Consider the following 24101-nt stretch of genomic DNA (forward strand, 5'->3'; position numbering starts at 1 on the left):
AGTTTAAGAGAAAAAAGTTGTGGATTTGAAAAGTTTATATGAAATAAACTCATTCATACGATATTTCTTAACTGAAGTTTATAAGAACCCAGTTTAATGAAGTTTAAAGAACAAAAATACAAAAAAATACTTGGTTTGAAGAGTTTAGGAGAAAAAACTTGTTGATTTGAAAAATTCATTATGTACTGAATCTAATTCATACAACATTTCTTAACTGAAGTTTATAAAAACCCAGTTTAGTGAAGTTTAAATATCAAAAATTCACTTTTCAAGCAAAAAATTGTTAGGGCTATAATTCTTGAATTGAATTAATTCCGAAACCGTTAAAAAACTAAATTAAACGGAGTTTAACTAAACTTGGTTTTGAAGAGTTTAAGAGAAAAAATTGCTAGATTTGGTATCTTTAAACAATTCTAAACATATTTCAAACATTTTTTGTTTACAAAAGTTTAACTAAACCTGATTTAACTGAGATTAAAGGACATAAAAGCAAAATTTAATTAAAATGATATTATATCTTATAGTTTTAAAGAAAACTAAATTAGAAACTGTAAAAAAAACTTCCTAAACTAGAGTTTAATTAAACTAGGTTTTGTTAAGATTAAGCAAAATAACATAAAATTTTAAAAACATCTCAAAATTCTGAAAAAAAACTGAGAATGTTTCTTAAACAAAAATTTAGATTAGCTTAACCTATAGCGCCTTTTAGGGAGAAATTCTAATGATGGCGACTGTAGGTCATTAAGTTCTAATTATTTTATTAATTTCAAACTCAAACCCTTCTCCTTTAATCTAATATTACTGACTGTCTATTTATTTATACATATATATTGTCTATATAGTATAAACACTTGTTAACCTTAAGTCTAATGACCACAAATCCATTGAAAAAAAAATGTTGGGAAGAAATATATAAAGGTGTATTTAAAAAAAATACTATTTAACGAAAAACAGTTTAATGTAAAATATTGAACGTGTTGGTTGTGCTTTTTTAAATCGTTTTCGTTTCGAAGAAAAGACAAAAGAACTGATAAAATTTCCATAAATTTAAATCAATAACGAAAAAATATAGAAAATATTGTAATTTCAAGAAAATAGCTTCTATATATCGGTTGGTGGTGAAAAACAAATAAAGAAAAACTTCTAAATGTGAAGTTAAAATTTTCATTATTAACTAAACAAAAAACATAAATAATCAATAAAAATATTTTAACAAAAATTAACACAATTTATAAAAAAAAAAGAAATAAATTAAAAATAATTTGTTTCAAAAGAATTTTTCTTATTTTCTAACTTTGACAGAATTCTTTTCTTAAGAAAAAGGGCGTTTCTGTTTATATTTCAATTAGAATTCTTATAAATAGCTTTAATTCATTTTATCAAATTGTTTTCAAAAATAAATCTATTTAAATTCGTTAAAACAATTGGCAAGAGATTTATTTAAATATAAGAAACACGCCAAACAAAAGTGGGACATTTTACACGAGTTATGTCTACACATTGTTGCGACAATGTTTAGTGTCAATGGTCTAATGAGTTATTTCCGAAAACAATACTAGAAACACTAACCCGTTTCGGACACCAAGAATTATTAAACTACTAAATAAAAGCTTTAAACGTAGGCACTTTGAAGTTCTTTTTAAAAGCTTTAGAAGTATTTTTGAAGATTTTATCATAGTATCTTTTCTATAGAGTTTCGAAAGCTTTCAGTCTTTCTTTCTTTCTAAAGAAACTTTTCTAGAAGAAAACTTTCTTTTAGAAAGTTTTCTAGAAGAAAACTTTCTAAAAGAAAGTTTTCTATAAGAAAACTTTCTAAAGAAACTTTTCTATAAGAAAACTTTCTAAAGAAACTTTTCTATAAAAAAACTTTCTAAGAGAAACTTTTCTAGAAGAAGACATTCTAAAAGAAACTTTTCTAGAAGACAACTTTCTAAAGAAAACTTTCTAAAGAAACTTTTCTAGAAGAAAACTTTCTAAAAAAAACTTTTCTAAAAGAAAACTTTCTAAGGAAACTTTCTAAATAAACTTTTCTATAAGAAAACTTTCTAAAGAAACTTTTCTATAAGAAAACTTTCTAAAGAAACTTTTCTAGAAGAAAACTTTCTAAAATAAACTTTTCTATAAGAAAACTTTCTAAAGAAACTTTTCTATAAGAAAACTTTCTAAAAGAAATTTTTCTATAAGAAAACTTTCTAAAAGAAACTTTTCTGGAAGAAAACTTTCTAAAAGAAACTTTTTTATAAGAAAACTTTCTAAAAGAAACTTTTTTTTAAGAAAACTTTCTAAAAGAAACTTTTTTATAAGAAAACTTTCTAAAAGAAACTTTTCTAGAAGAAAACTTTCTAAAAGAAACTTTTCTAGAAGATAACTTTCTAAAAGAAACTTTTCTAAAAGAAAACTTTCTAAAAGAAAATTTTCTATAAGAAAACTTTCTAAAAGAAACTTTTCTAGAAGAAAACTTTCTAAAAGAAACTTTTCTAGAAGAAAACTTTCTAAAAGAAACTTTTCTAGAAAAAAACTTTCTAAAAGAAACTTTTCTAGAAGAAAACTTTCTAAAAGAAACTTTTCTATAAGAAAACTTTCTAAAAGAAACTTTTCTAGAAGAAAACTTTCCAAAAGAAACTTTTCTATAAGAAAACTTTCTAAAAGAAACTTTTCTATAAGAAAACTTTCTAAAGAAACTTTTCTATGAGAAAACTTTCTAAAAGAAACTTTTCTAGAAGAAAACTTTCTAAAAGAAACTTTTCTAGAAGAAAACTTTCTAAAAGAAACTTTTCTAGAAGAAAACTTTCTAAAAGAAACTTTTCTAGAAGAAAACTTTCTAAAAGAAAGTTTTCTAGAAGAAAACTTTCTAAAAGAAGCTTTTCTAGAAGAAAACTTTCTGTAAGAAAACTTTCTAAAGAAACTTTCTTATAAGAAAACTTTCTAAAAAAACTTTTCTATAAGAAAACTTTCTAAAGAAACTTTTCTATAAGAAAACTTTCTAAAGAATCTTTTCTATAAGAAATCTTTCTAAAAAAACATTTCTATAAGAAAACTTTCTAAAGAAACTTTTCTATAAGAAAACTTTCTAAAAGAAACTTTTCTATAAGAAAACTTTCTAAAAGAAACTATTCTAGAAGAAAACTTTCTAAAAGAAACTTTTCTAAAAGAAAGCTTTCTAAAAGAAACTTTTCTATAAGAAAACTTTCTAAAAGAAACTTTTCTATAAGAAAACTTTCTAGAAGAAAACTTTCTAAAAGAAAACTTTCTAAAAGAAACTTTTCTATAAGAAAACTTTCTAAAAGAAACTTTTCTAGAAGAAAACTTTCTAAAAGAAACTTTTCTAGAAGAAAACTTTCTAAAAGAAACTTTTCTAGAAGAAAACTTTCTAAAAGAAACTTTTTTAGAAGAAAACTTTCTAAAAGAAACTTTTCTATAAGAAAACTTTCTAAAGAAACTTTTTTATAAGAAAACTTTCTAAAGAAACTTTTCTATAAGCTATTTTTAGAGTTTTAAGAAAGCTTAAATCTTGGTGACTTTATAGTGATTTGAAAACTTTTAGAATAGACTAAACTTTAGGTAAAAGCTTGGGAATTTTTGAAGTTTTTTAAAAGCTTAGGTATACTTTTAGTTGCAGAACTTTTTGTTGTGTTTTAAAAGTTTTAACTAAGAGCTTTTGTTAGTCTTATTTAAAGGTTATATGAAAAGCTACATAAAAGCTTTAAGCGAGGTTGTGGGTAGTAATGTTTGAAAAGTTTCGATGGAAGTAAAAACTGTAGTTAAAGAAAAAGCTTTCAACGAGAGTCTTGTTTTAATAATAAGACTATTTTTTGTGTTAATAAGTTAAAAGGTCTTTTGGTTGTCATATGAAAGCTTCTGCGGTAGTTTTTGTCAAATATTTTTTCCTAAAGTTTTAAATTTTATTTTCTCTTTAATTGTTACAGCTTTTAAGGGAAATTGTAAACATTTTTTAAGTTTAAGAAACTTTTTGTAAAAAGTTTAAAATAAAATTCTCTAGAAAAATAAATGTAAAATGATTTAAAAAAAGTTATAAAAAACAAATGACAAATTTGTGACTGAAACTAAACTAAACATTCCTAAGAGATTTTCCCTACTCCATAACAAGAAAATAAATTATTTACACAAAAACTTGAAAAAAAGCTGCTGCTTAGCAACACGACACGTCTCACAAGTAAAACGTGACAAATCTTATTTGGTCAAGGGTTTAAAGCAAAAAAAAAAAAAAAAAAAAAGACAAAAAATATAAAAAAATAAAATTATTACCAGATTTGTTGTAAAAATTGTTGTTTTTGATAATACAAATAATTTTCCTAAATGGATACGAAAACTCAACCAACTTTATTGGATAAATTGAAAAACAATTTCAAAATGATGGGTTGTTTACAGCCAAAAGAAGAGAAATCTTTAGATGCGATACAAAGTATGTATGAGATTTATAAAAAAAGGTTTTCATTTTCTATTGAAAAAGCTTTTTAAGCTTAAAATATATGTCACATTTGTTTTGTTTTTTTAAGGATTTTTTTTGTTTTATTTTTGAAATTTATAGTTTTTTTATATTATTGCCTTTTTTTGTTGCTATTTTATTTCTTTTTACCTTGAGCTTTTTTTTATTAGTGTAAAGTAATTTGTATAAAATATTTTACATTTTATTTGAAAAAAAGGATAATAATAATAAATACTTATTATTTATTTAACAAAATGTCATTTAAAATGTATAAAAAAAAATTATATTATTTTTATAAAAATAGTTTCAGTTAAAATTGCTAGTTAAATTATATGACAACAAAATATTAATATTAAATGCTAACCAAATGTCAAAGAAAGTTTTTGTATGAGCGATCAACGACAAGAAAAAAATTCAATTTTTTTTAACAAGTTAATAAAAAATGCATAAATGTAATAAAATTTTATTTATCACACAAAATGACAAAGAATATGAACAAAAATATGGAAAATAATAAATGCAAAATATTTAATACAGCAACAATTCAACAAGGAAAAAGCTTATAAAGTGAAAGTAATTTTTTTCTAAATTCTATTAGATAACATCTTAATCCATTTGAGAGACAAATTTTTTTATTCAAAAATTTTCTATATATTTTCTTAAGAAACTTTTCTACAGACTTTTCTAACAAACTTTTTAGAAGAGAACTTTATCAAGAAGCTTTCTTAGCAGAAACATTTTTTCAGAAACTTTTCTAGAGAAACATATCCAAAAGGAAACTTTCTTAAGAAGCTTTTCTAGAAGAAAACTTTCTCAAGAACCTTTTCTAAAGAAAACTTTCCAAAAAAACTTTCTCAAGAAACTTTTTTAAAGAAATTTTTTTTTAAGGAAACTTTCTAAAGAAACTTTTCAGAAAGAAAACTTTCTTAAGAAACTTTTCTAGAAAAAAACTTTCTAACTTTTCTAACAAACTTTTTAGAAGAGAACTTTATCAAGAAGCTTCTTTACAGGAAAATTTCAGGAACTTTTCTAAAAAACATAACTTTCCCAAGACACTTTTTCAGAAGAAAACTTTCCTAAGAACCTTTTCCAGAAGAAAACTTCCCATGAAATATTTCTAACAGAAAACTTTCCAAAAAAAATAACTTTCTCAAGAAACTTTTCTAAAAAACTTTTTCTAAAAGAAAACTTTCTAAAGAAACTTTTCTAAAAGTAAACTTTCTTAACGAATTTTTCTAGAAGAAAACTTTCTTAAGAAACTTCTCTACAGACTTTTCTAACAAACTTTTTTAGAAGAGAACTTTATCAAGAAACTTTCTTCGAGGAGCCCTTTTTCCAGAAACTTTTCTACATGAAAACTTTCTCAATAAAATTTTTTTTAAGAAAATATTGTCAAGATATTTTAACACAAAAAGCCTTTCTCAAAACACTTTAAAGAAAAAAATTTTCTAGCGATACTTTTCCATAAGAAACTTTCTAAGAAAACCTGTACATAAAAAGCATTCTCTAGAAGAAAACTTTCATAGGAAAAAACTTTTCTAGAAAAAACTTTTTAGAAAACAATCTAAGAAAGCTATCTATTAGAAAACTTTCGTAAGAAACTTTTCTATAAGAAAACACTTCTGAAAAAAAAATTTTATAAGTAAACTTTCTTAAGAAACATTTGTAGAAGAAAACTTTCTCTGGGAACTTTTTCAGACAAATATTTTCTCAAGAAACTTTTGTGGAAGAGAACTGTTCTAGAAACATTTTTAGACAAAACTTTTCTGGAACAAAACTTTTTCTGGAAACTTTTCTGAATGAAAAACTTGTCAATAAACTTTTCTAAATTAAAACTTTTCTTAAAAAAAGCTTTTTAATAAAGCTTGTAAAAGTAGCTTTTGTAAGTAAACTAGATATATAGATAGATAGATAGATAGATAGATAGATAGATAGATAGATAGATAGATAGATAGATAGATAGATAGTTAGTTAGTTAGTTAGTTATACGTTAGTTAGTTATCTAGTTAGTTATTTAGTTTTTGCAAGCTTTTCTATACCATTCGAAAGCTTCATTTGAAAGCTGCATTTCTATTCCGTATTTCTATAGCAGTTTATAAGCTTTCATCATAAAGTAACATAAAAGTGCACAACGGGGAAAAAAATGTGCACGCCTGCTACCAAATTGACACCAAAGTGTTTATAAGTTTTCAATAACACCCGACAAACAATAACATCTTGTCAATAGTAAGCTTACTACATACGTTTGTTAACATTTATTCAACGAATGTGTATAAAATTTAGCTGCCGACAAATAGTGCTGTTTTTGAAAAACGATTGTTATTGAAAATGTATAAACAGTTTGGTGACAATTTAGTAACCGGCGTTCATATTACGTTTTCCCTCTGTGTAGGTTCTGGAAAGCTTCATTTGAGCTTCATTTAACATTTAGTGAACGTATGTGTATAAAATTTAGCTGTCGACAAATAGTGCTGTTTTTGAAAAACGATTGTTATTGAAAAATTATAAACAGTTTGGTGACAATTTAGTAACCGGCGTTCATATTACGTTTTCCCTCTGTGTAGGTTCTGGAAAGCTTCATTTGAGCTTCAATCATAAACTAAACGATTAATGTATGAACTCTTCAATTATAGGACCATCTTTTCTTATATTCCGGTCATCTAGAGCCATAAAACTTAGTTTTTAATGCAACTTTGCAAAATTAATTCAATCCCATATAAGACAGTCAGCTTCTTATTTTTTATTATACTCATTTATTTGAATAACTTTAAACCATTACATTTAATAAAGCATCTCTTTGCCCCTAAAATACTTTTGAACCTTTAAAGAAATAATAAAATCTTTTTAAATTTAAAACTCATTTCCCTTTGAAAGGCAGTAACGGTCAAAAGAAATCAATTTCCTTTGGCTAATACTCTTATCAAAAAGGTTGTAAAAAATGCTTTTTATTTTATATTTTTATTCCTTCCCCCAAAAAACAATTAACTAATGCTAACTTTTTAATTTATTTAATGTATTTTTTATGTTAATTTTACATAAAAATTATGAAAAATTTTTTAAAATTTTCATTATTTAGTCTTTGAATTAAATTTGTAATGAAACCTTTTTTTCTAATGAGTTCTTATTTTTGTTTTCTCTTTGTTTTAGCTATGAAGGCTGCTTTACTTATACAACGTTGGTATAGACGTCATAATGCTCGCATGGAAATCAGACGTCGCTACACCTGGTCCATATTTACAAATTTAGAATATGCCGGTGAACAAGATCAAGTTGAGGTGAGTGAAATTTGGAAAATTTTATACAACTTTTAAGGGCTAGTTACTTGTGAACATATTTGACCAATTCACAGTTGGTGTTGTACAGTTGTATTGTAGTATGTTGTAATTTGTTTTTCATTGATTTGATTTTGTTGCAAAAAATGTATTTGAAACATTTGTATGACTTACAACAATACAACATCGATTGTGAATTGGACAATTGTGTATAAATATATACTTTTGCAAGAAACACTTTTAAAGCTTCAATAGTCAATATTGGTAACTGACCAGTTAAGGGTGCTTTAGATATATATATAAATAAGTGTAATTGCTTAGTAAGAATTTTGTTTTTTGGTTATATTAACCCTTAAGTGTTTATTTGTTAAGGTTCTTGAGGAAAATCTAAATTTTTTTCTTTAAAAATTTAGAAAATTTGAAAAAATGGGAAAAAGTTTTTTACCATTTAAAAGCTTATTAGATAAGCTTTTAAGATAAGAGAAAACTTTTACAATTCTTTATTATAATTATATGTTAAATTCCATACAAAATTTTAAAAGTAAGAAAAAAAATTAAAAATTTTAAAAAATTTGAAAAATATTGAAATTTTTTTTTTAAATCTTAAAATTTTTAAAAAACTTTAAAAATTGTATTTTTTTCAAATTTTAAAGATCAAGACTTAAGCTATCAATAACAGAAAACAGATTTCAAATTTGTTTGTAAAATTATTAAAAAAAAAACTTTGCTTAAGATCAAACCTAAGAAAATTTTAGACAAAATTTAAAAATTAAATAAAATTTGAAAAATTTTCAAAATCCGAAAAAATTTTTACGCCATTTTAAAGACCACTAAATAAACTTTCAAAACAAAAAGAAATAGTTCAATTTTCTTAAAAAGATTTCTTGTTAAAATCAAGCAAAGTTGGAACATTTTTGAAAAAATCAAAAAGTTTCAATAATTTTTCAGATTTAAACAATATGTTAGGCAATTAATAATTTGTTGTTAAATTAATATATATTATAGCTTTATAATTCTTACTTAAAAATTTTAATCTTAAAATTAAAAAAAAAAAATTTGAAAAAATTTTGATTTTTTTTTTGAAAAATTAAAAAAAAAAAATTAAAATTACAAATTTTGTTTCAAATTTTAAAGATCAAGACTTGAGCTGTCAATAACAGAAAACAGATTTGAAATTTGTTTTTAAAATTTAAAAAAAAAAAACTTAAACTTTACTAAAAATCAAACCTAAGAAAATTTTAGATAAAATTTAAAAATGAAATAAAATTTGAAAAAATTTTCAAAATCTAAAATTGTTTACGCTATTTTAAAGTCCACTTAATAAACTTTCAAAATAAAAAGAAATAGTTAAATTTTCTTAAAAAGATTTCTTGTTAAAATCAAGCAAAGTTAAAACATTTTTGAAAAAATTAAAAAAAAAAAATTCAATAATTTTTCAATAATAGACATTTGTTGCTAAATTACTTAAAATTTTTACTCTTAAAATTTTTACAATTTTTTATCAAAATCCTAAATTGCCCTAAAAAACCTGTGAAAAAAATAATTATAACTTTTTCATAATTTTGCTCATAAATAAAAAAGAAAACTAAATGGAAAATATCATGAAATGTCAAAAAATGAAAACACGAAAGCAAAAGAAACTGCTTAAACTTGCGTGTATTTCAGTATTTTTTTCACACAAATGACCTTTCAAAAAATATATATATATATTTTAAACATTTTTTGCTGCAGCAAATGAATTGTAAAGCATCCAAACAAAAGTGATACTTAAAAAATTATATACATATAAACAACACAGCCACGAGCCGTTGTCATGTTTTTTTTTTAACATATTTTGCCAACATTTAGTTAACTTTAGCAAAAATTTTATTTCACCAAAAAAAAGAAAGGTTTGCCTTTATGTCTGCAGTTTTTTTGTATACGAAATTCTTTTTAAATCCTTAAAAATGTTCTATATTTAAGGCTTGTTATAATAAGAATAAAAGGTTTCAATTAGAAAAAAAAAAGAAATTTAGAGGTATTTTTTTGCTGTCTTGACAAAAATTACCCCCTTTTTCTAAAGGAATTTATTTCGTTTATAAGACATTTTTGGGAGTAAGACAAAAATGGAAAAGTATTCGATTATATAAAATAACATAAATCTATACAAAACTTTTTAAAGAAACTTTTCAATAAGAAAACTTTCCAAAGAAGCTTTTCTACAAAAAAATCTTTTCCTATAAGAAAACCTTTTAAAGAAACCTTTCTCTAAGAAAACTTGTTTAAAGAAACGTTTCTACAAGAAAACATTCTAAAGAAACGATTTTACAAGAAACGTTTCTATAAGTAAACTCTCTAAAGAGAATTTTCTATAAGAAAGCTTTCGAAAGAAACTCTTTTAAATGAAAACTTTATAGAGCGACTTTTCTATAAGAATACCTTTTAGTGGAACTTTAATAAAAGAAAATTTTCTAGAAGAATATGTTTTACATAAAGTTTTTTAGAAGCTTTCTAAAAAAGCTATTCTTTTAGAAACATTTTTTAAGAAAATTTTCTATAACAACACTTTTTATACAAACTTTATTACCAGAATGTCTTCTAAAGAAAATTTTCTATAAATAACTTTTCTAAAGAGAGAAATCATTATAAAGTAATTTTTCTTTAAGAAAACTTTTCTATAAGAAAACATTTCTAAAAAAAGCTTTCTAGGTAGACTTTTTATAAGAAAACTTTTCAAGAAATAATAAAGAATATTTTCAAAAGAAAGTTTCTAAACAAACTTTTATATAACAAAACATTTTAAAGAAACTTTTTAAAGTATATTTTCTATAAGAAACCATTTTAAAGGAAATATTTTACAAAGAAATACTTTCTAAAGAAACATTTCTTAAAAAAAAACTTTCGAAAGAAACTTTTCTGTAAGAAAACTTTCTAAAAAGCTTTTCTTTAAAAATTAAAATAAACGTTTCTATAAAGTTAAAAAAAAACAACTTTCCTTTAAGAAAACTTTCTAAAGTAATGCTTCTATAAGTACACTTTCAAAAGAAGAATATTTTCTAAAGAAACTTCTATATTAGAAAACTTTTTAAAGAAACTTTTCTAAACGAAAACTCTCTAAATAAACTTTTCTATAAGAAAGCTTTCTAAAAGAAAACTTTCTAAAAAATAACTTTCTAGAGAGACTCTCTCTAGGGTAACCTTTCTTTAGAAACTCTCTTTATGAAAACCTTTTCAAAGAAACTTATAGAAGAACATTCAAAAGAAGCTTTTCTATAAGAGAAATTTCAGAGGAAACTTTTCTTTTAGAAAACTTTCTAAAAAAAATTTCTATAAGAAAAGAATCGAATAAAAAAAACTTTTTTTAAGAAACTTTTCTATAGGAACACTTTCAAAAGAAACTTTTCTAGAAAAAAAAAAAACTTTCTAAAGAAACTTTTCCATAAGAAGATATTAAAAACAAATTTTTCTATAAGAAAACTCTTTATAAAAACCTTTTATAAGAAAGACTTTTAAAGAAACTCTCTAGAAGAGAACTAACGAAGGAATTATTCTATAGTTAGTTAGTTAGTTGGTTAGTTACTTACTTACTTACTTACTTACTTACTTACTTACTTACTTACTTACTTACTTACTTACTTACTTACTTACTTACTTACTTACTTACTTACTTACTTACTTACTTACTTACTTACTTACTTACTTACTTACTTACTTACTTACTTACTTACTTACTTACTTACTTACTTACTTACTTACTTACTTAATTACTTACTTACTTACTTACTTGCTTAGTTAGTTATTAGTTATTTGTTCTCATTACATGATTATCTCTTTCATTGCTTTAACAATTCCTTTTTGAGTCTGTCAGTCTTATTTCACTACAAGATTTCTCACCCTATTTCCATTTCCTTTATCCATTTTGTTAATTAGCTACAAATTAGTATTATTAAATACATTTATTTAAAGGACACTTATATATTGAAATGTTTCTGCTAATTGGTCTAATGTCAACACTTTTGTTTCTTGGTTGTACATTCATTTTTTTTATCCACGTTCTACACCATTAAACTAAATACTCACAACCCATTCATTTTCATTAGCAATGGCGTTCTTATGGGGTTTCCTTGGCATTTGCAGCAATTTGTTGAGTTAACTTTTTTTCGCTGGATATTGTTTATAAAAACTGCAAATTTTGCATGCAGTTTTTATAAATTGACCTTTTTTTGCTAATTTGTTTTTAGGAGAAAAGAAGCAGCAGCCAAATTGTTAAGTTGGTTTTAATTAATTGTTTGACAAAAGCTTAGTACCCAAGAGAAAGATATTCTTTTGTTAGAATTTTAAATTGTTTATTTAAAAAAAATACAATAAATTTATGTTTCTGTTTACATTTCTCTTTACAGCTTTACAATTTCTTTAACGCTTTATTAACACACATTCCAAATGCTGCTGCCCAAAAAGGTGGCTCTCTAGCTTCCTCACAAGCATCTTCGATAGGTAAGTTAAGGATTGATTTTCTTCTTAAATTGTTCATTCGAGTTACTGTTAAAACTACACATTTAGATGTCTTTATGCAAGTTTCATTATATTAATGAAATTGTTCTTTTGAAAGTTTCATTATATTAATGAAATTATTTTTTTTCAACTTTTATTTCTTTCAAGATCAATTTGATTCCAAATATTCCGATGAATCCGATTATCATGAGGAATATGATAGTGTTTCGGGTGCCAGATATAAAGGGCCACAAATTAAATTTCCATTAACTAAAAAGGATATTGATACATTAATAGATCTCTTTCGCAAGAAAAGGGTAAGCTTTTAACGCACTTTTAAAATTAGTAACAGAAAAAAAGTCAATTTTCATACATATTAACTAAATAATTTTTGTTTTTTTAATACACTTCCAGTCAAATCGTCTTCATGCTCGCTATGTGGGCGCTATTTTAAAAGAAGCTGCTATAAAGCTACGCACTTTGCCAAATTTAAATACGGCCTCGACAGCCATTTCCAAACAGATAACCATCTGTGGTGATTTGCATGGCAAATTGGATGATCTCTTGGTGGTGTTTTATAAGGTGAGTTTTTAAAAGCTGTATAAAGAAACTTTTATATAATAAGAGTTTCAAAAGAAACTTTCCCATAAGAAAGCTTTCCACAAAAAAAACCTTTTCTAGAAGAAAACTTTTCTTTAAGAAAGCTTTCTAAAGAAACTTTTCGATAAAAAACTTTTTAATGAAACTTTTCTATAAAAAAAAACTTTTTAAAGAAAAGTTTGTAGAAGAAAACTTTTTTATAACAAAACTTTCTAAAGAAACTTTTCTAGAAGAAAACTTTTTAAAGAAACTTTTCTAGAAGAAAGCTTTCTAAATAAACTTCTTTATAAGAAAACTTTTTAAAGATACTTTTCTATAGGAAAACTTTCTAAAGAAACTTTTCTATAAGAAAACTTCCTAAAGAAATTTATCTTTAAGAAAACTTTGTAAAGAAGCTTTTCAAGAAGAAAACTTTCTAAAGAAACTTTTCTTGAAGAAAACTTTTTAAAGACACTTTTCTATAAGAAAACTTTCTAAAGAACCTTTTCTATAAAAAATAACTTTCTAAAGAAACTTTTCTATAAGAAAAATTTTTAAAGAAACTTTTCTAGAAAAAAAAACTTTCTAAAGAAGCTTTTATTTAAGAAAACTTTTTAAAGAAACTTTTCTAGAAGAAAACTTTTTAAAGAAACTTTTCTAGAAAGAAACTTTTCTATAAGAAAACTTTCTAAAGAAACTTTTCTATAAGAAAACTTTTTAAAGAAACTTTTCAATAAGAAAACTTTTTAAAGAAACTTTTCTATAAGAAAACTTTTTAAAGAAACTTTTCTATAAGAAAACTTTTTAAAGAAACTTTTCTATAAGAAAACTTTCTAAAGATACTTTTCTATAAGAAAACTTTCTAAAGAAACTTTTCTATAAGAAAACATTTTAAAGAAACTTTTCTAGAAGAAAACTTTTTAAAGAAACTTTTCTAGAAAAAAACTTTCTAAAAACAACTTTACAATAAGAACACTTTCTAAAAAAACTTTTCTATAAGAACACTTTCTAAAGAAACTTTTCTATAAGAAAACTTTTTAAAGAAACTGTTCTATAAGAAAACTTTCTAAAGAAACTTTTCTTGAAAGAACTTTCTAAAGAAGCTTTTCTAGAAGAAAACTTTCTAAAGAAGCTTTTCTAAAAGAAAACTTTCTAAAGAAATTTTTCTTAAAGAAAACATTTCAAAGAAACTTTTCTATAAGAAAACTTTCTAAAGATAATTTTCTATAGGAAAACTTTCTAAACAAACTTTTCTATAAGAAAACTTTTTAAAGAAACTTTTTTAGAAGAAAACTTTCTAAAAAAGCTTTTCTTTAAGAAAACATTATCTAAAAGAAAAATTTTCTAGAAGATAGCATTCTACACAAGAAAGCTTTTTTAAGAAACTTTTTTGTAAAAAAGTGTTTTAAAGAAACATTACTCTTGTCTCTTACAGAACGGTCTGCCATCTTCTGAGAATCCCTATATTTTCAATGGTGACTTTGTGGATCGTGGCAAGAAGGGTCTAGAAGTGTTTCTCTTACTTCTAGCCTGTTTCTTAGCCTTTCCCAATGGAGTTTTCCTTAATCGTGGCAATCATGAGGATTCAGTAATGAATGCACGTTACGGTTTCATAAGAGAAGTTCAACAGAAATACAAGGTAAATAAAGGAAACGTTTATAAAGAGAAAAGCTGTTATTAAAAATGTAAAATTGTTTTTTTTTATTTTTCTACTCCACCCTTTTGTTAACTGGTAATGCTGGTGTTACGGATAATAATGTTATGTTTTGCTGTTGTTGATGCTTATTGTGATGACGATGATAATGTTGTTGATGATACTGATGACAACAGCGCAATTCAACGAAATTACTTAAACTCATTGATGAGGTGTATCGTTGGTTGCCATTGGGCACTGTTATTAATAGTCGTGTATTGGTGGTGCACGGTGGTATATCCGATACAACTAATTTGGATTTAATTAAAAGTCTTGATCGTGGCAAGGTAAGTGCTTACAGAAAGTAAATAAGAAATTGTACAAAAGGGTAAAGGTTGATGTAAAATTACCTTTGTTTCAGTTGTAAATATTGTAACTTTTTAACTTTATTTTTATTAACAAAAAAAAAAAAAGAGGTAGATAAGTGCGTAGTAGTACGCTTGAGTAAATAAGGTGTGTTTTTTAAATATTATGGTTGAATAGTTTTTTATATCTGTCCTACAAAGTGCTACAAACATTTTCATTAAGTTTTCTTTTTGGGGTTTCGTCCTGTTTTAATCTATAGATAGATTGTTTACTACTTTTAATAGGGTTCATTGACGCCATTTATTATAAACACAGTCTTGTTTTTTTGTTGTTTTTTTGTATTTAACAGATATTTATCACTTCTCTTTTTGTGTGAAAAGAAAATTTCTCTTTGTCTTCGAATTGGTTAACATTTAACAAGAATTTAAAGGAAAAATTGATATAAATTGAAGAAAATTAATAAAGAACTTTTTAAAGTACTTTTTCCTAAAATTGCTTAACAATTTTAGTACTTTACCTTAAGTAAACAATGTAAATAATAACAAGCAATCTAATCTTCTTAAAAAATCATAAAATTCTCTTTAGTTTTAAAGTTTTGCAATTGTTTACCTGATGTAAACAATAAAAATAACGTCAAAAATGTTTAAAAATCGAAAACCTTCCAATTCAAATAAAATTTAACTGAAAAATGCTGCATTTTACAATTCTTGACAAAATGTAAATAATGTAAAGAATAGTGTAAATAATGTAAACAATGTAAAGAATTGTGTAAACAATGTCACAAACAATCAACTATATTTAAAAAAAAAATCATAAAAGTATCTTTAATCTTAAAGTTTTGCAATTGTTTACGTGATGTAAACAATGTAAATAATGTCAAAAATTCTTTAAAATTCAAAATCTTCGAATTGAAATCAAATTTAATAGAAAAATGCTCCATTTTACAATTTTTGACAAAATGTAAATAATGTAAAGAATTGTGTAAAAAATGTAAACAATGTAAAAAATTGTGTAAACAATGTCACAGTGTTAATATTAACAAACTATCTAATCTATTAAATAAAAAAATTAATAAAAATTGTAATATTTTGGAATTGTTTACCTGATGTAAACAATGTAAATAACGTCAAAAATGCTTAAAAATTGAAAACTTTCCAATTCAAATAAAGTTTAATTGAAAAATGCTCCATTTTACAATTTTTGACAAAATGTAAATAATGTAAAGAATTGTGTAAATAATGTAAAGAACTGTGTTAACAATGTAATAAATGAGTAATTGACAAAATTGATGTAAAATTTACACAATTATTATTGAAGAAACATGAAAAACTAGAAATTTTCTTTAAAATTTCCAAATTTTACATTGTTTACCTCATGTAAAGTATGAGTAAATAATAGAAAAAATGTGTAAAATACTAATATTTAACATTTTTAATGAATTTTTGTGGGAAATTACTAAATTTTACAATTCTTGACAAAATGTAAACAATGTAAAGAATTGTGTAAACAATGTAGTAAATGAGTAATTGACAAAAATAGCGTAAAATTTACACAATAATTATTGAAGAATACTTACAAACTAGAAATTTCCTTTAAAATTCTAAAATTTTACATTGTTTACCTCATGTAAAGTAAGTGTAAATAATAGTAGAAATGTGTAAAATACTTATATTTTGCAATTTAAAGGAAATTTTATAGATAAATAATTAATTTTACAATTCTTGACAAAATGTAAACAATGTAAAGAATTGTGTAAACAATGTAATAAATGAATAATTGACAAAAGTATTGTAAAATTGACACAAATATTATTAAAGAAAGTTAAAGAACTATAAATATTCTTTAAAATTCTAAAATTTTACATTGTTTACCTCATGTAAAGTAAGTGTAAATAATAGTAACAATGTGTTAAATACCAATATATAACATATTTAATGAAATTTTGTGGGAAATTAAAAAAAATGTGTAAACAATGCAAAAAATTGTGTAAACAATGTAAAAAATTGTGTAAACAATGTATTCAAAGCCTTAATAATATAAAGTATAAAAATGATTTGATACCTAAAACTTTAGTTGTAAAACCATACTCTACCTTATGTAAACAATGTAAATATTAATATATAATGTTGTTTACTTAAAAACTAGTAAAATTTTACAAAATTCAAAGTTTCTAAAAACTTTTCTTTCAATTTGCTTTCTTCATCCCATAGTGCTTCTTCTTTACTCCTTTGACTTTCATTAATAATGTCTTTGTCTCAGATATAGATATTTAAAATTCAATTTTTTCCTTTCTTTCTATCTTTATTTGTATAACAATGTTGTAGTTTAATACTTTGTATAAATATACATATTTAATCGTTGTTTTCAACCCTGTCCATGTCCATCAGTCACACCATACATCCCTACAACCGTCCGTCCTCCCTCTGTCCGTCTGTCTTTGTTTTTCTGGCTTTTCTTTTCAATATTCATTTGCAGTTTTGCTAAATTTGTTACAATTCATTGGTTTGTAAAATCGTTAGTATATTTCTTTTTTTTTCTTCTTGCTTTTATTGTCAATCAATAAATTGTTAGAATAAAGAAGAAAAACTAAAAACATAATCTTTTGTTTGTTTAATTAATTAAGTTCCATTAAATTATTTAACTTTTAGCATAAAAAATTTTTTAGTATTTATTTCTTTTTTGCAATAAAACCACAATATTTTAAAACTACAAATCAATCATTTATTTATGGCTTTAATTGATAAACAAATATGTACAATATTTTTTCCAAAATATATTGATTATTAATTTTAGAAAGTGTTTCTTTATTATTTTTAGCAAATATAAATATTTATAGAACAAAAGAATAAAAATTATTAATGTAAATGTCAATAACAACTAGAAATGTTTTATTCCTAAGGGTTGTTAACTTAAAATTAACACAAGCGAAAGTAACTTAAAAAAAAACTGACAAACATGTTATCATCAATTACCATGAAATGTTCATACAAACACTTTAGTGTCAATTTGTCACTTAATGTAAAATATGAAAATATTCTTATTATTAAGCTAAAGTAAAGTATCGAATGGATATAATCCAATATATACTTTTCTGCAGATTAACCTTTTAAATACATTATTTACCAAATTCTTTACGTGGTTTACATTTTGTCAAGTATAATAATAGATAGATAGATAGATAGATAGATAGATAGATAGATAGATAGATAGATAGATAGATAGATAGATAGATAGATAGATAGATAGATAGATAGATAGATAGATAGATAGATAGATAGATAGATAGATAGATAGATAGATAGATAGATAGATAGAGAGATAGATAGATAGATAGATAGATAGATAGATAGATAGATAGATAGATAGATAGATAGATAGATAGATAGATAGATAGATAGATAGATAGTAGATAGATAGATAGATAGATAGATAGATAGATAGATAGATAGATAGATAGATAGATAGATAGATAGATAGATAGATAGATAGATAGATAGATAGATAGATAGATCGATAGATAGATAGATAGATAGATAGATAGATAGATAGATAGATAGATAGATAGATAGATAGATAGATAGATAGATAGATAGATAGATAGATAGATAGATAGATAGACTAGACTATAGACTAGACTATAGACTAGACTATAGACTAGACTATAGACTAGACTATAGACTAGACTATAGACTATAGACTAGACTATAGACTAGACTATAGACTAGACTATAGACTAGACTATAGACTAGACTATAGACTAGACTATAGACTAGACTATAGACTAGACTATAGACTAGACTATAGACTAGACTATAGACTAGACTATAGACTAGACTATAGACTAGACTATAGACTAGACTATAGACTAGACTATAGACTAGACTATAGACTAGACTATAGACTAGACTATAGACTAGACTATAGACTAGACTATAGACTAGACTATAGACTAGACTATAGACTAGACTATAGACTAGACTATAGACTAGACTATAGACTAGACTATAGACTAGACTATAGACTAGACTATAGACTAGACTATAGACTAGACTATAGACTAGACTATAGACTAGACTATAGACTAGACTATAGACTAGACTATAGTTTAGACTATAGACCAGACTATAGACTAGACTATAGACCAGACTATAGACTAGACTATAGACTAGACTATAGACTAGACTATAGACTAGACTATAGACTAGACTATAGACTAGACTATAGACTAGACTATAGACTAGACTATAGACTAGAATGTAGACTAGACTATAGACTAGACTATAGACTAGACTATAGACTAGACTATAGACTAGACTATAGACTAGACTATAGACTAGACTATAGACTAGACTATAGACTAGACTATAGACTAGACTATAGACTAGACTATAGACTAGACTATAGACTAGACTATAGACTAGACTATAGACTAGACTATAGACTAGACTATAGACTAGACTATAGACTAGACTATAGTTTAGACTATAGACCAGACTATAGACTAGACTATAGACCAGACTATAGACTAGACTATAGACTAGACTATAGACTAGACTATAGACTAGACTATAGACTAGACTATAGACTAGACTATAGACTAGAATGTAGACTAGACTATAGACTAGACTATAGACTAGACTATAGACTAGACTATAGACTAGACTATAGACTAGACTATAGACTAGACTATAGACTAGACTATAGACTAGACTATAGACTAGACTATAGACTAGACTATAGACTAGACTATAGACTAGACTATAGACTAGACTATAGACCAGACTATAGACTAGACTAAAGACAACACTATAGACCTAACTATAGAATATACTGTAGACTAGACTATAGACTGGACTATAGACTAGACTGTGGACTAGACTATAGAGTGGACTATAGACTAGACTATAAACTGTTAGTTTAATAGTTTGTTAGTTAGTTAAATACTTAGTTAGTTAGTTAGTTAGTTAGTTAGTTAGTTCGTTACAAAGGGACCTTAAAGGACCCAAGTAAAGACTTACTCTAGTCAGTAAGCGGTCTGCTTATTTGGTTAGTTAGTTAGTTAGTTAGTTAGTTAGTTAGTCAGTTAGTTAGTTAGTTAGTTAGTTACTTAGTTAGTTAGTTAGTTTGTTAGTTAGTTAGTTAGTTTGTTAGTTAGTTAGATAGTTAGTTAGTTAGTTAGTTAGTTAGTTAGTTAGTTAGTTAGTTAGTTAGTTAGTTAGTTAGTTAGTTAGTTAGTTAGTTTGTTAGTTAGTTAGTTAGTTAGTTAGTTAGTTAGTTAGTTAGTTAGTTAGTTAGTTAGTTAGTTAGTTAGATAGTTAGTTAGTTATTTGCAAATTCTCTATTATTTCTAAAATGTCTTTAGTTTACTTTCAATTTAGTTTTCATTTAGTTTCACCTTAAAAAAAGAACAATATCTTATATTTGAAATGCAACTTAATATCTCTTCACTTAACAAAGCATCCCTTTATACTTCAAATATCATTTCAAATGTGTGTTTAAGTAATTGTTTGTTTAACAATGTGAGTTAAATATAGTTGACTGTCGTTTAAATAAGCTCTTGTCATCATTGAGTCTATAATAGTTACTAGTTGTTTATTTTCTGCTTTCCGTAAAAACAATTCCTGTTAGCAATCTCCCTCTTTAGCAAGTATATGTATGTGTAGCCCCCCTTTCCGGTTTGTGATGACTTATACTCTTGCACTTCATTACACACTAAATTAAAGCTAATAAACTATATAATGATAGTGTTTATGTTCATGTTTGAAAAACAGGCAGAGGAGGGGTTGGGTACGTTAGGAAAATACACTTTTTTTACCTTATAACTTTTAGCAACTATTTTTAGTAATAGTAACGTTATTAAAAAGAGGGAGTTAACTGTTTTTCTTAATTTCTTCACCTGTGTTAGTAGTAGTTATTAGTTAGTTCCTTTTAAATACTCTACCAATTACCCTTAAGTATACATTTAACTAAATATTACTCTTTATAATACTAATAAAAACATATCTATACGTTTTTCTCTCTTTTCATCGCTTCCCTTATGTTTGCCTTTTTTTGGGATCCTGTTCATTTTCTAGTATGTTTCAATTTTACGACCACCAATTGAACAAACTGGCGGTGAGGGTATTGACAAGGTCGAATGGAAACAGGTAAGTGTGTTGGAATAAACAAAAAAGTCTATAATTCAATTAAGTTAGTTTAAAACTACAATAAAATTTCATTTAATTTTTTTTTTTAAATCTCCCCTAAAAAATTAATTTTCTTAAAAATATTTGTAATTAATTGTGATTTTTAATTACATTTATAATAACTTTGCTTAAAACTTAACAAGCTTTTAGGAAATAAGCTTATTAATGACTCTTAACTTAAAAGATAATAACAAAAGCTAAATTAAGCAGCTAAAACAGTGAACAACAGTCAAACACAACACAGACCGAGTAAAATTTATTCGCAAACACAGTATATAACACCATATACAAAATTGATAACTGCAAACAAACAATTAAATAAAAGTTTTGCGATCCATTCACTCTGTTTGCCCACCCCTGCTTTCTAAACGTTATGATCTTAAATATATCATAGAAATGAAAAGGTCGTACGTACGTTTTCCTTTTTAGCTTAATAATTTCTCTTGTCTATTATATAGAGCAGCAAATTAAATTAAATTTTTATTCTGCTCATTCGTTTTAACAAGTTTGTGTTGGATGTGAAAATGTACAAGAATTTTTTGGCTAGTAAACATTGTTAATAGGGAACCATTTTTTAAAAGAGCTAAAAGCTTAAATTTATTACGAATAAAAAATATATAAAATATTTAAAAACAATAGTAAGACTTATGTTCGTAATTTCAACAAATAGATATCTAAAGTGTAAACTTTGGATATCTATTTGGTAACTTTACCAAATGTGTAAGTTGACATGTATTTCAAATCAGTACCTATGGATTGAAATTACCAAATATTTTTACACTGATAGATACCTAATTGTTGAAATTACGGGCATTAGTATGTAGCCTACGATATAGAATATATTTATAACATACATAAACTAGACTCTATAGTCTAGTCTATAGTCTAGACTATAGTCTAGTCTATAGTCTAGTCTATAGTCTAGACTATAATCTGGTCTATAGTCTAGTCTATAGTCTGGTTTATAGTCTAGTCTATAGTCTAATCTCTAGTATATAGTCTAGTATAAAGTGTAGTCTATACTCTAGTCTTTAGTATATAGTCTAATCTATATCGTATAGTCTATCGTCTAGTCTATGGTCTAATCTATAGTCGAGTCTATATTCTAGTCTATGGAATATAGACTAGACTAGTTTATAGTCTAGTAAATGGTCTAGTCTATGGTCTAGTCTATAGTCTAGTCTATAGTCTAGTCTATAGTCAAGCCTATAGTCTAGTCTATAGTCTAGTCTATAGTCTAGTCTATAGTCTAGTCTATAGTCTAGTCTATAGTCTAGTCTATAGTCTAGTCTATAGTCTAGTCTATAGTCTAGTCTATAGTCTAGTCTATAGTCTAGTCTATAGTCTAGTCTATAGTCTAGTCTATAGTCTAGTCTATAGTCTAGTCTATAGTCTATTCTATAGTTTAGTAATGTATACTCTAGTCCATAGTCTAGTCTATAGTCTATTCTATGGTCTAGTCTGTGATCTCGACTATAGTCTAGTCCATAGTCAAGTCCATAGTCAAGTCCATAGTCAAGTTTATAGTCCAGTCTACTGTCTAGTTTATAGTGGAGCTTATAGTCTTGCCTAGAGCCTAATCTATTGTCTAGTATATAGTCTAGTCTACAGTATAGTCTACAGTATAGTCTTTAGTCTAGTCTTTAGTCTCGTCTTTAGTTTATAAACTTATCTATAATCTTGTCTAAAATCTAGTTTATGTTCTAGTCTATAGTCTTTCTTATAGCCTAGCCTATAAATTATTCTATAGTCTAGTGTATAGTATGTAGTAAAGTCCTTAATATAACCCTGAGCTTATGCTTTACTCTTCATTCTTAAATTACATTTTTCTTTTTATTGTATTTTTTTAATTCTTGCTAAATTGACATTTAAACAAGAACTTCAAACTATAACAATACTCAAAGTATGTCCTTAAATATATATATTTTTTTGTTATTTTATTTTAGTTTTAGTTTGCTCTTTTCCTTCATACTTTCAAAATCAATATCGATAGAGATAAAGGAAACTTTTCAAGAACCAAATAAATGAAATTTATAACTTCCGCTTTGTTCACTTGGTGTGTTGTTAAGGCATGCGAGCAAAAATGCAACAAATGTTTTTAGCATGCACTTTGGCGAAAAGGCCAACAACCATCCTTCCTTTCAGTCTTCTCATTGTAAATTATAGTTAGTCAATCATTTCTGTAGTTAGTCAAATTGTTATTTTGTTAACTCCTACATTGGCTTGGCTAAATCATTAAGATATTTCGACATTTATTAAGAACATTTTGTGATTTCCGTTTGTTGGTTTCTTGCCAGGATGTTCACGAAAAAAAGAAGGAGAAAGTTTAATTGATTTTGTTTAAATAGAAGACTTAAGTAATAAGTGAATAAAATTGACAATGAGATGACTAAAGCTTAAATTTATTGCCACAAAAATTTCTTTATTTTATAAAATGTTTTGTTAAATATTTTGCTTTAAAAATAAACATCCACAAAAAACTGCTGAGTTTAAAAAAGTGTGGGAGATAAGTTTAAACAAAAGCTTTAAATAAACCAAACAATGCTGAAGGACATGAAACTGCTTCTACCAACTACAAACGAAATTCTGTATGAATTCAAGCAAAAAATGTACACATGCAGAAGGACTGACTAAAAAATTATTCACACATGTGTGTAAAATTTTTTTGGACTGGATTTGTTTAGGAATTCAGTTTTTTGGGGTAAATGGTCAGTGTTTATATTTATATTTTATTTAAAGATTTTCTTTTGCATAAAACCTAAATAAATTTTAACATGTCTGATGGGGAAAATTAACAGAAATGAACAAATGAAGAAAAACAAATAAGAGTTCTATGTATATTCGACTGTGCCGAATCCTGTATACCCTTCACCATGCTGTATTAAAAAAACACAGTCAATTGTACAAGAGAATAAAAAAATACCAGTTAAAAAAGGAACTAGGAATAGAAAGTCTTTCTGCATTTGTTCTCCCTTTCATCCCCTTTTTATGTATTATCTCTTAATCAAAGTTATTCATAGACTATAAACTATACTTTAGACTACTATAGAGTAGACTATATACTAGACTATAGACTAGACTATAGACTAGACTATAGACTAGACTATAGACTAGACTATAGACTAGACTATAGACTAGACTATAGACTA

General features: G+C 25.1%; 1 protein-coding gene across 3 annotated transcripts in view; it reads left to right on the forward strand.

Annotated features, from left to right (window-relative positions):
• The first annotated feature begins 990 nt into the window (after positions 1–990).
• LOC111681190 (serine/threonine-protein phosphatase rdgC) overlaps positions 991–24101 on the forward strand; it is a 28346-nt gene continuing 5235 nt past the window's right edge. The window contains exons 1-8 of one of the 3 annotated variants that reach the window (XM_046952978.1): positions 991–1111; positions 7595–7722; positions 12099–12192; positions 12358–12506; positions 12604–12771; positions 14204–14407; positions 14599–14748; positions 20842–20913. In XM_046952978.1, coding sequence (XP_046808934.1) covers positions 7597–7722; positions 12099–12192; positions 12358–12506; positions 12604–12771; positions 14204–14407; positions 14599–14748; positions 20842–20913 — 963 coding nt within the window. In that variant the 5' untranslated portion in view covers positions 991–1111; positions 7595–7596. Of the gene's footprint in view, positions 1112–3955; positions 4424–7356; positions 7376–7594; positions 7723–12098; positions 12193–12357; positions 12507–12603; positions 12772–14203; positions 14408–14598; positions 14749–20841; positions 20914–24101 lie in introns of those variants that run through there. The other 2 variants (XM_023442929.2, XM_046952979.1) reach the window with 2 other exon arrangements.

This window comes from Lucilia cuprina, chromosome 5 (assembly GCF_022045245.1).
Source record: "Lucilia cuprina isolate Lc7/37 chromosome 5, ASM2204524v1, whole genome shotgun sequence".
NCBI classification, from domain to species: Eukaryota; Metazoa; Arthropoda; class Insecta; order Diptera; family Calliphoridae; genus Lucilia; species Lucilia cuprina.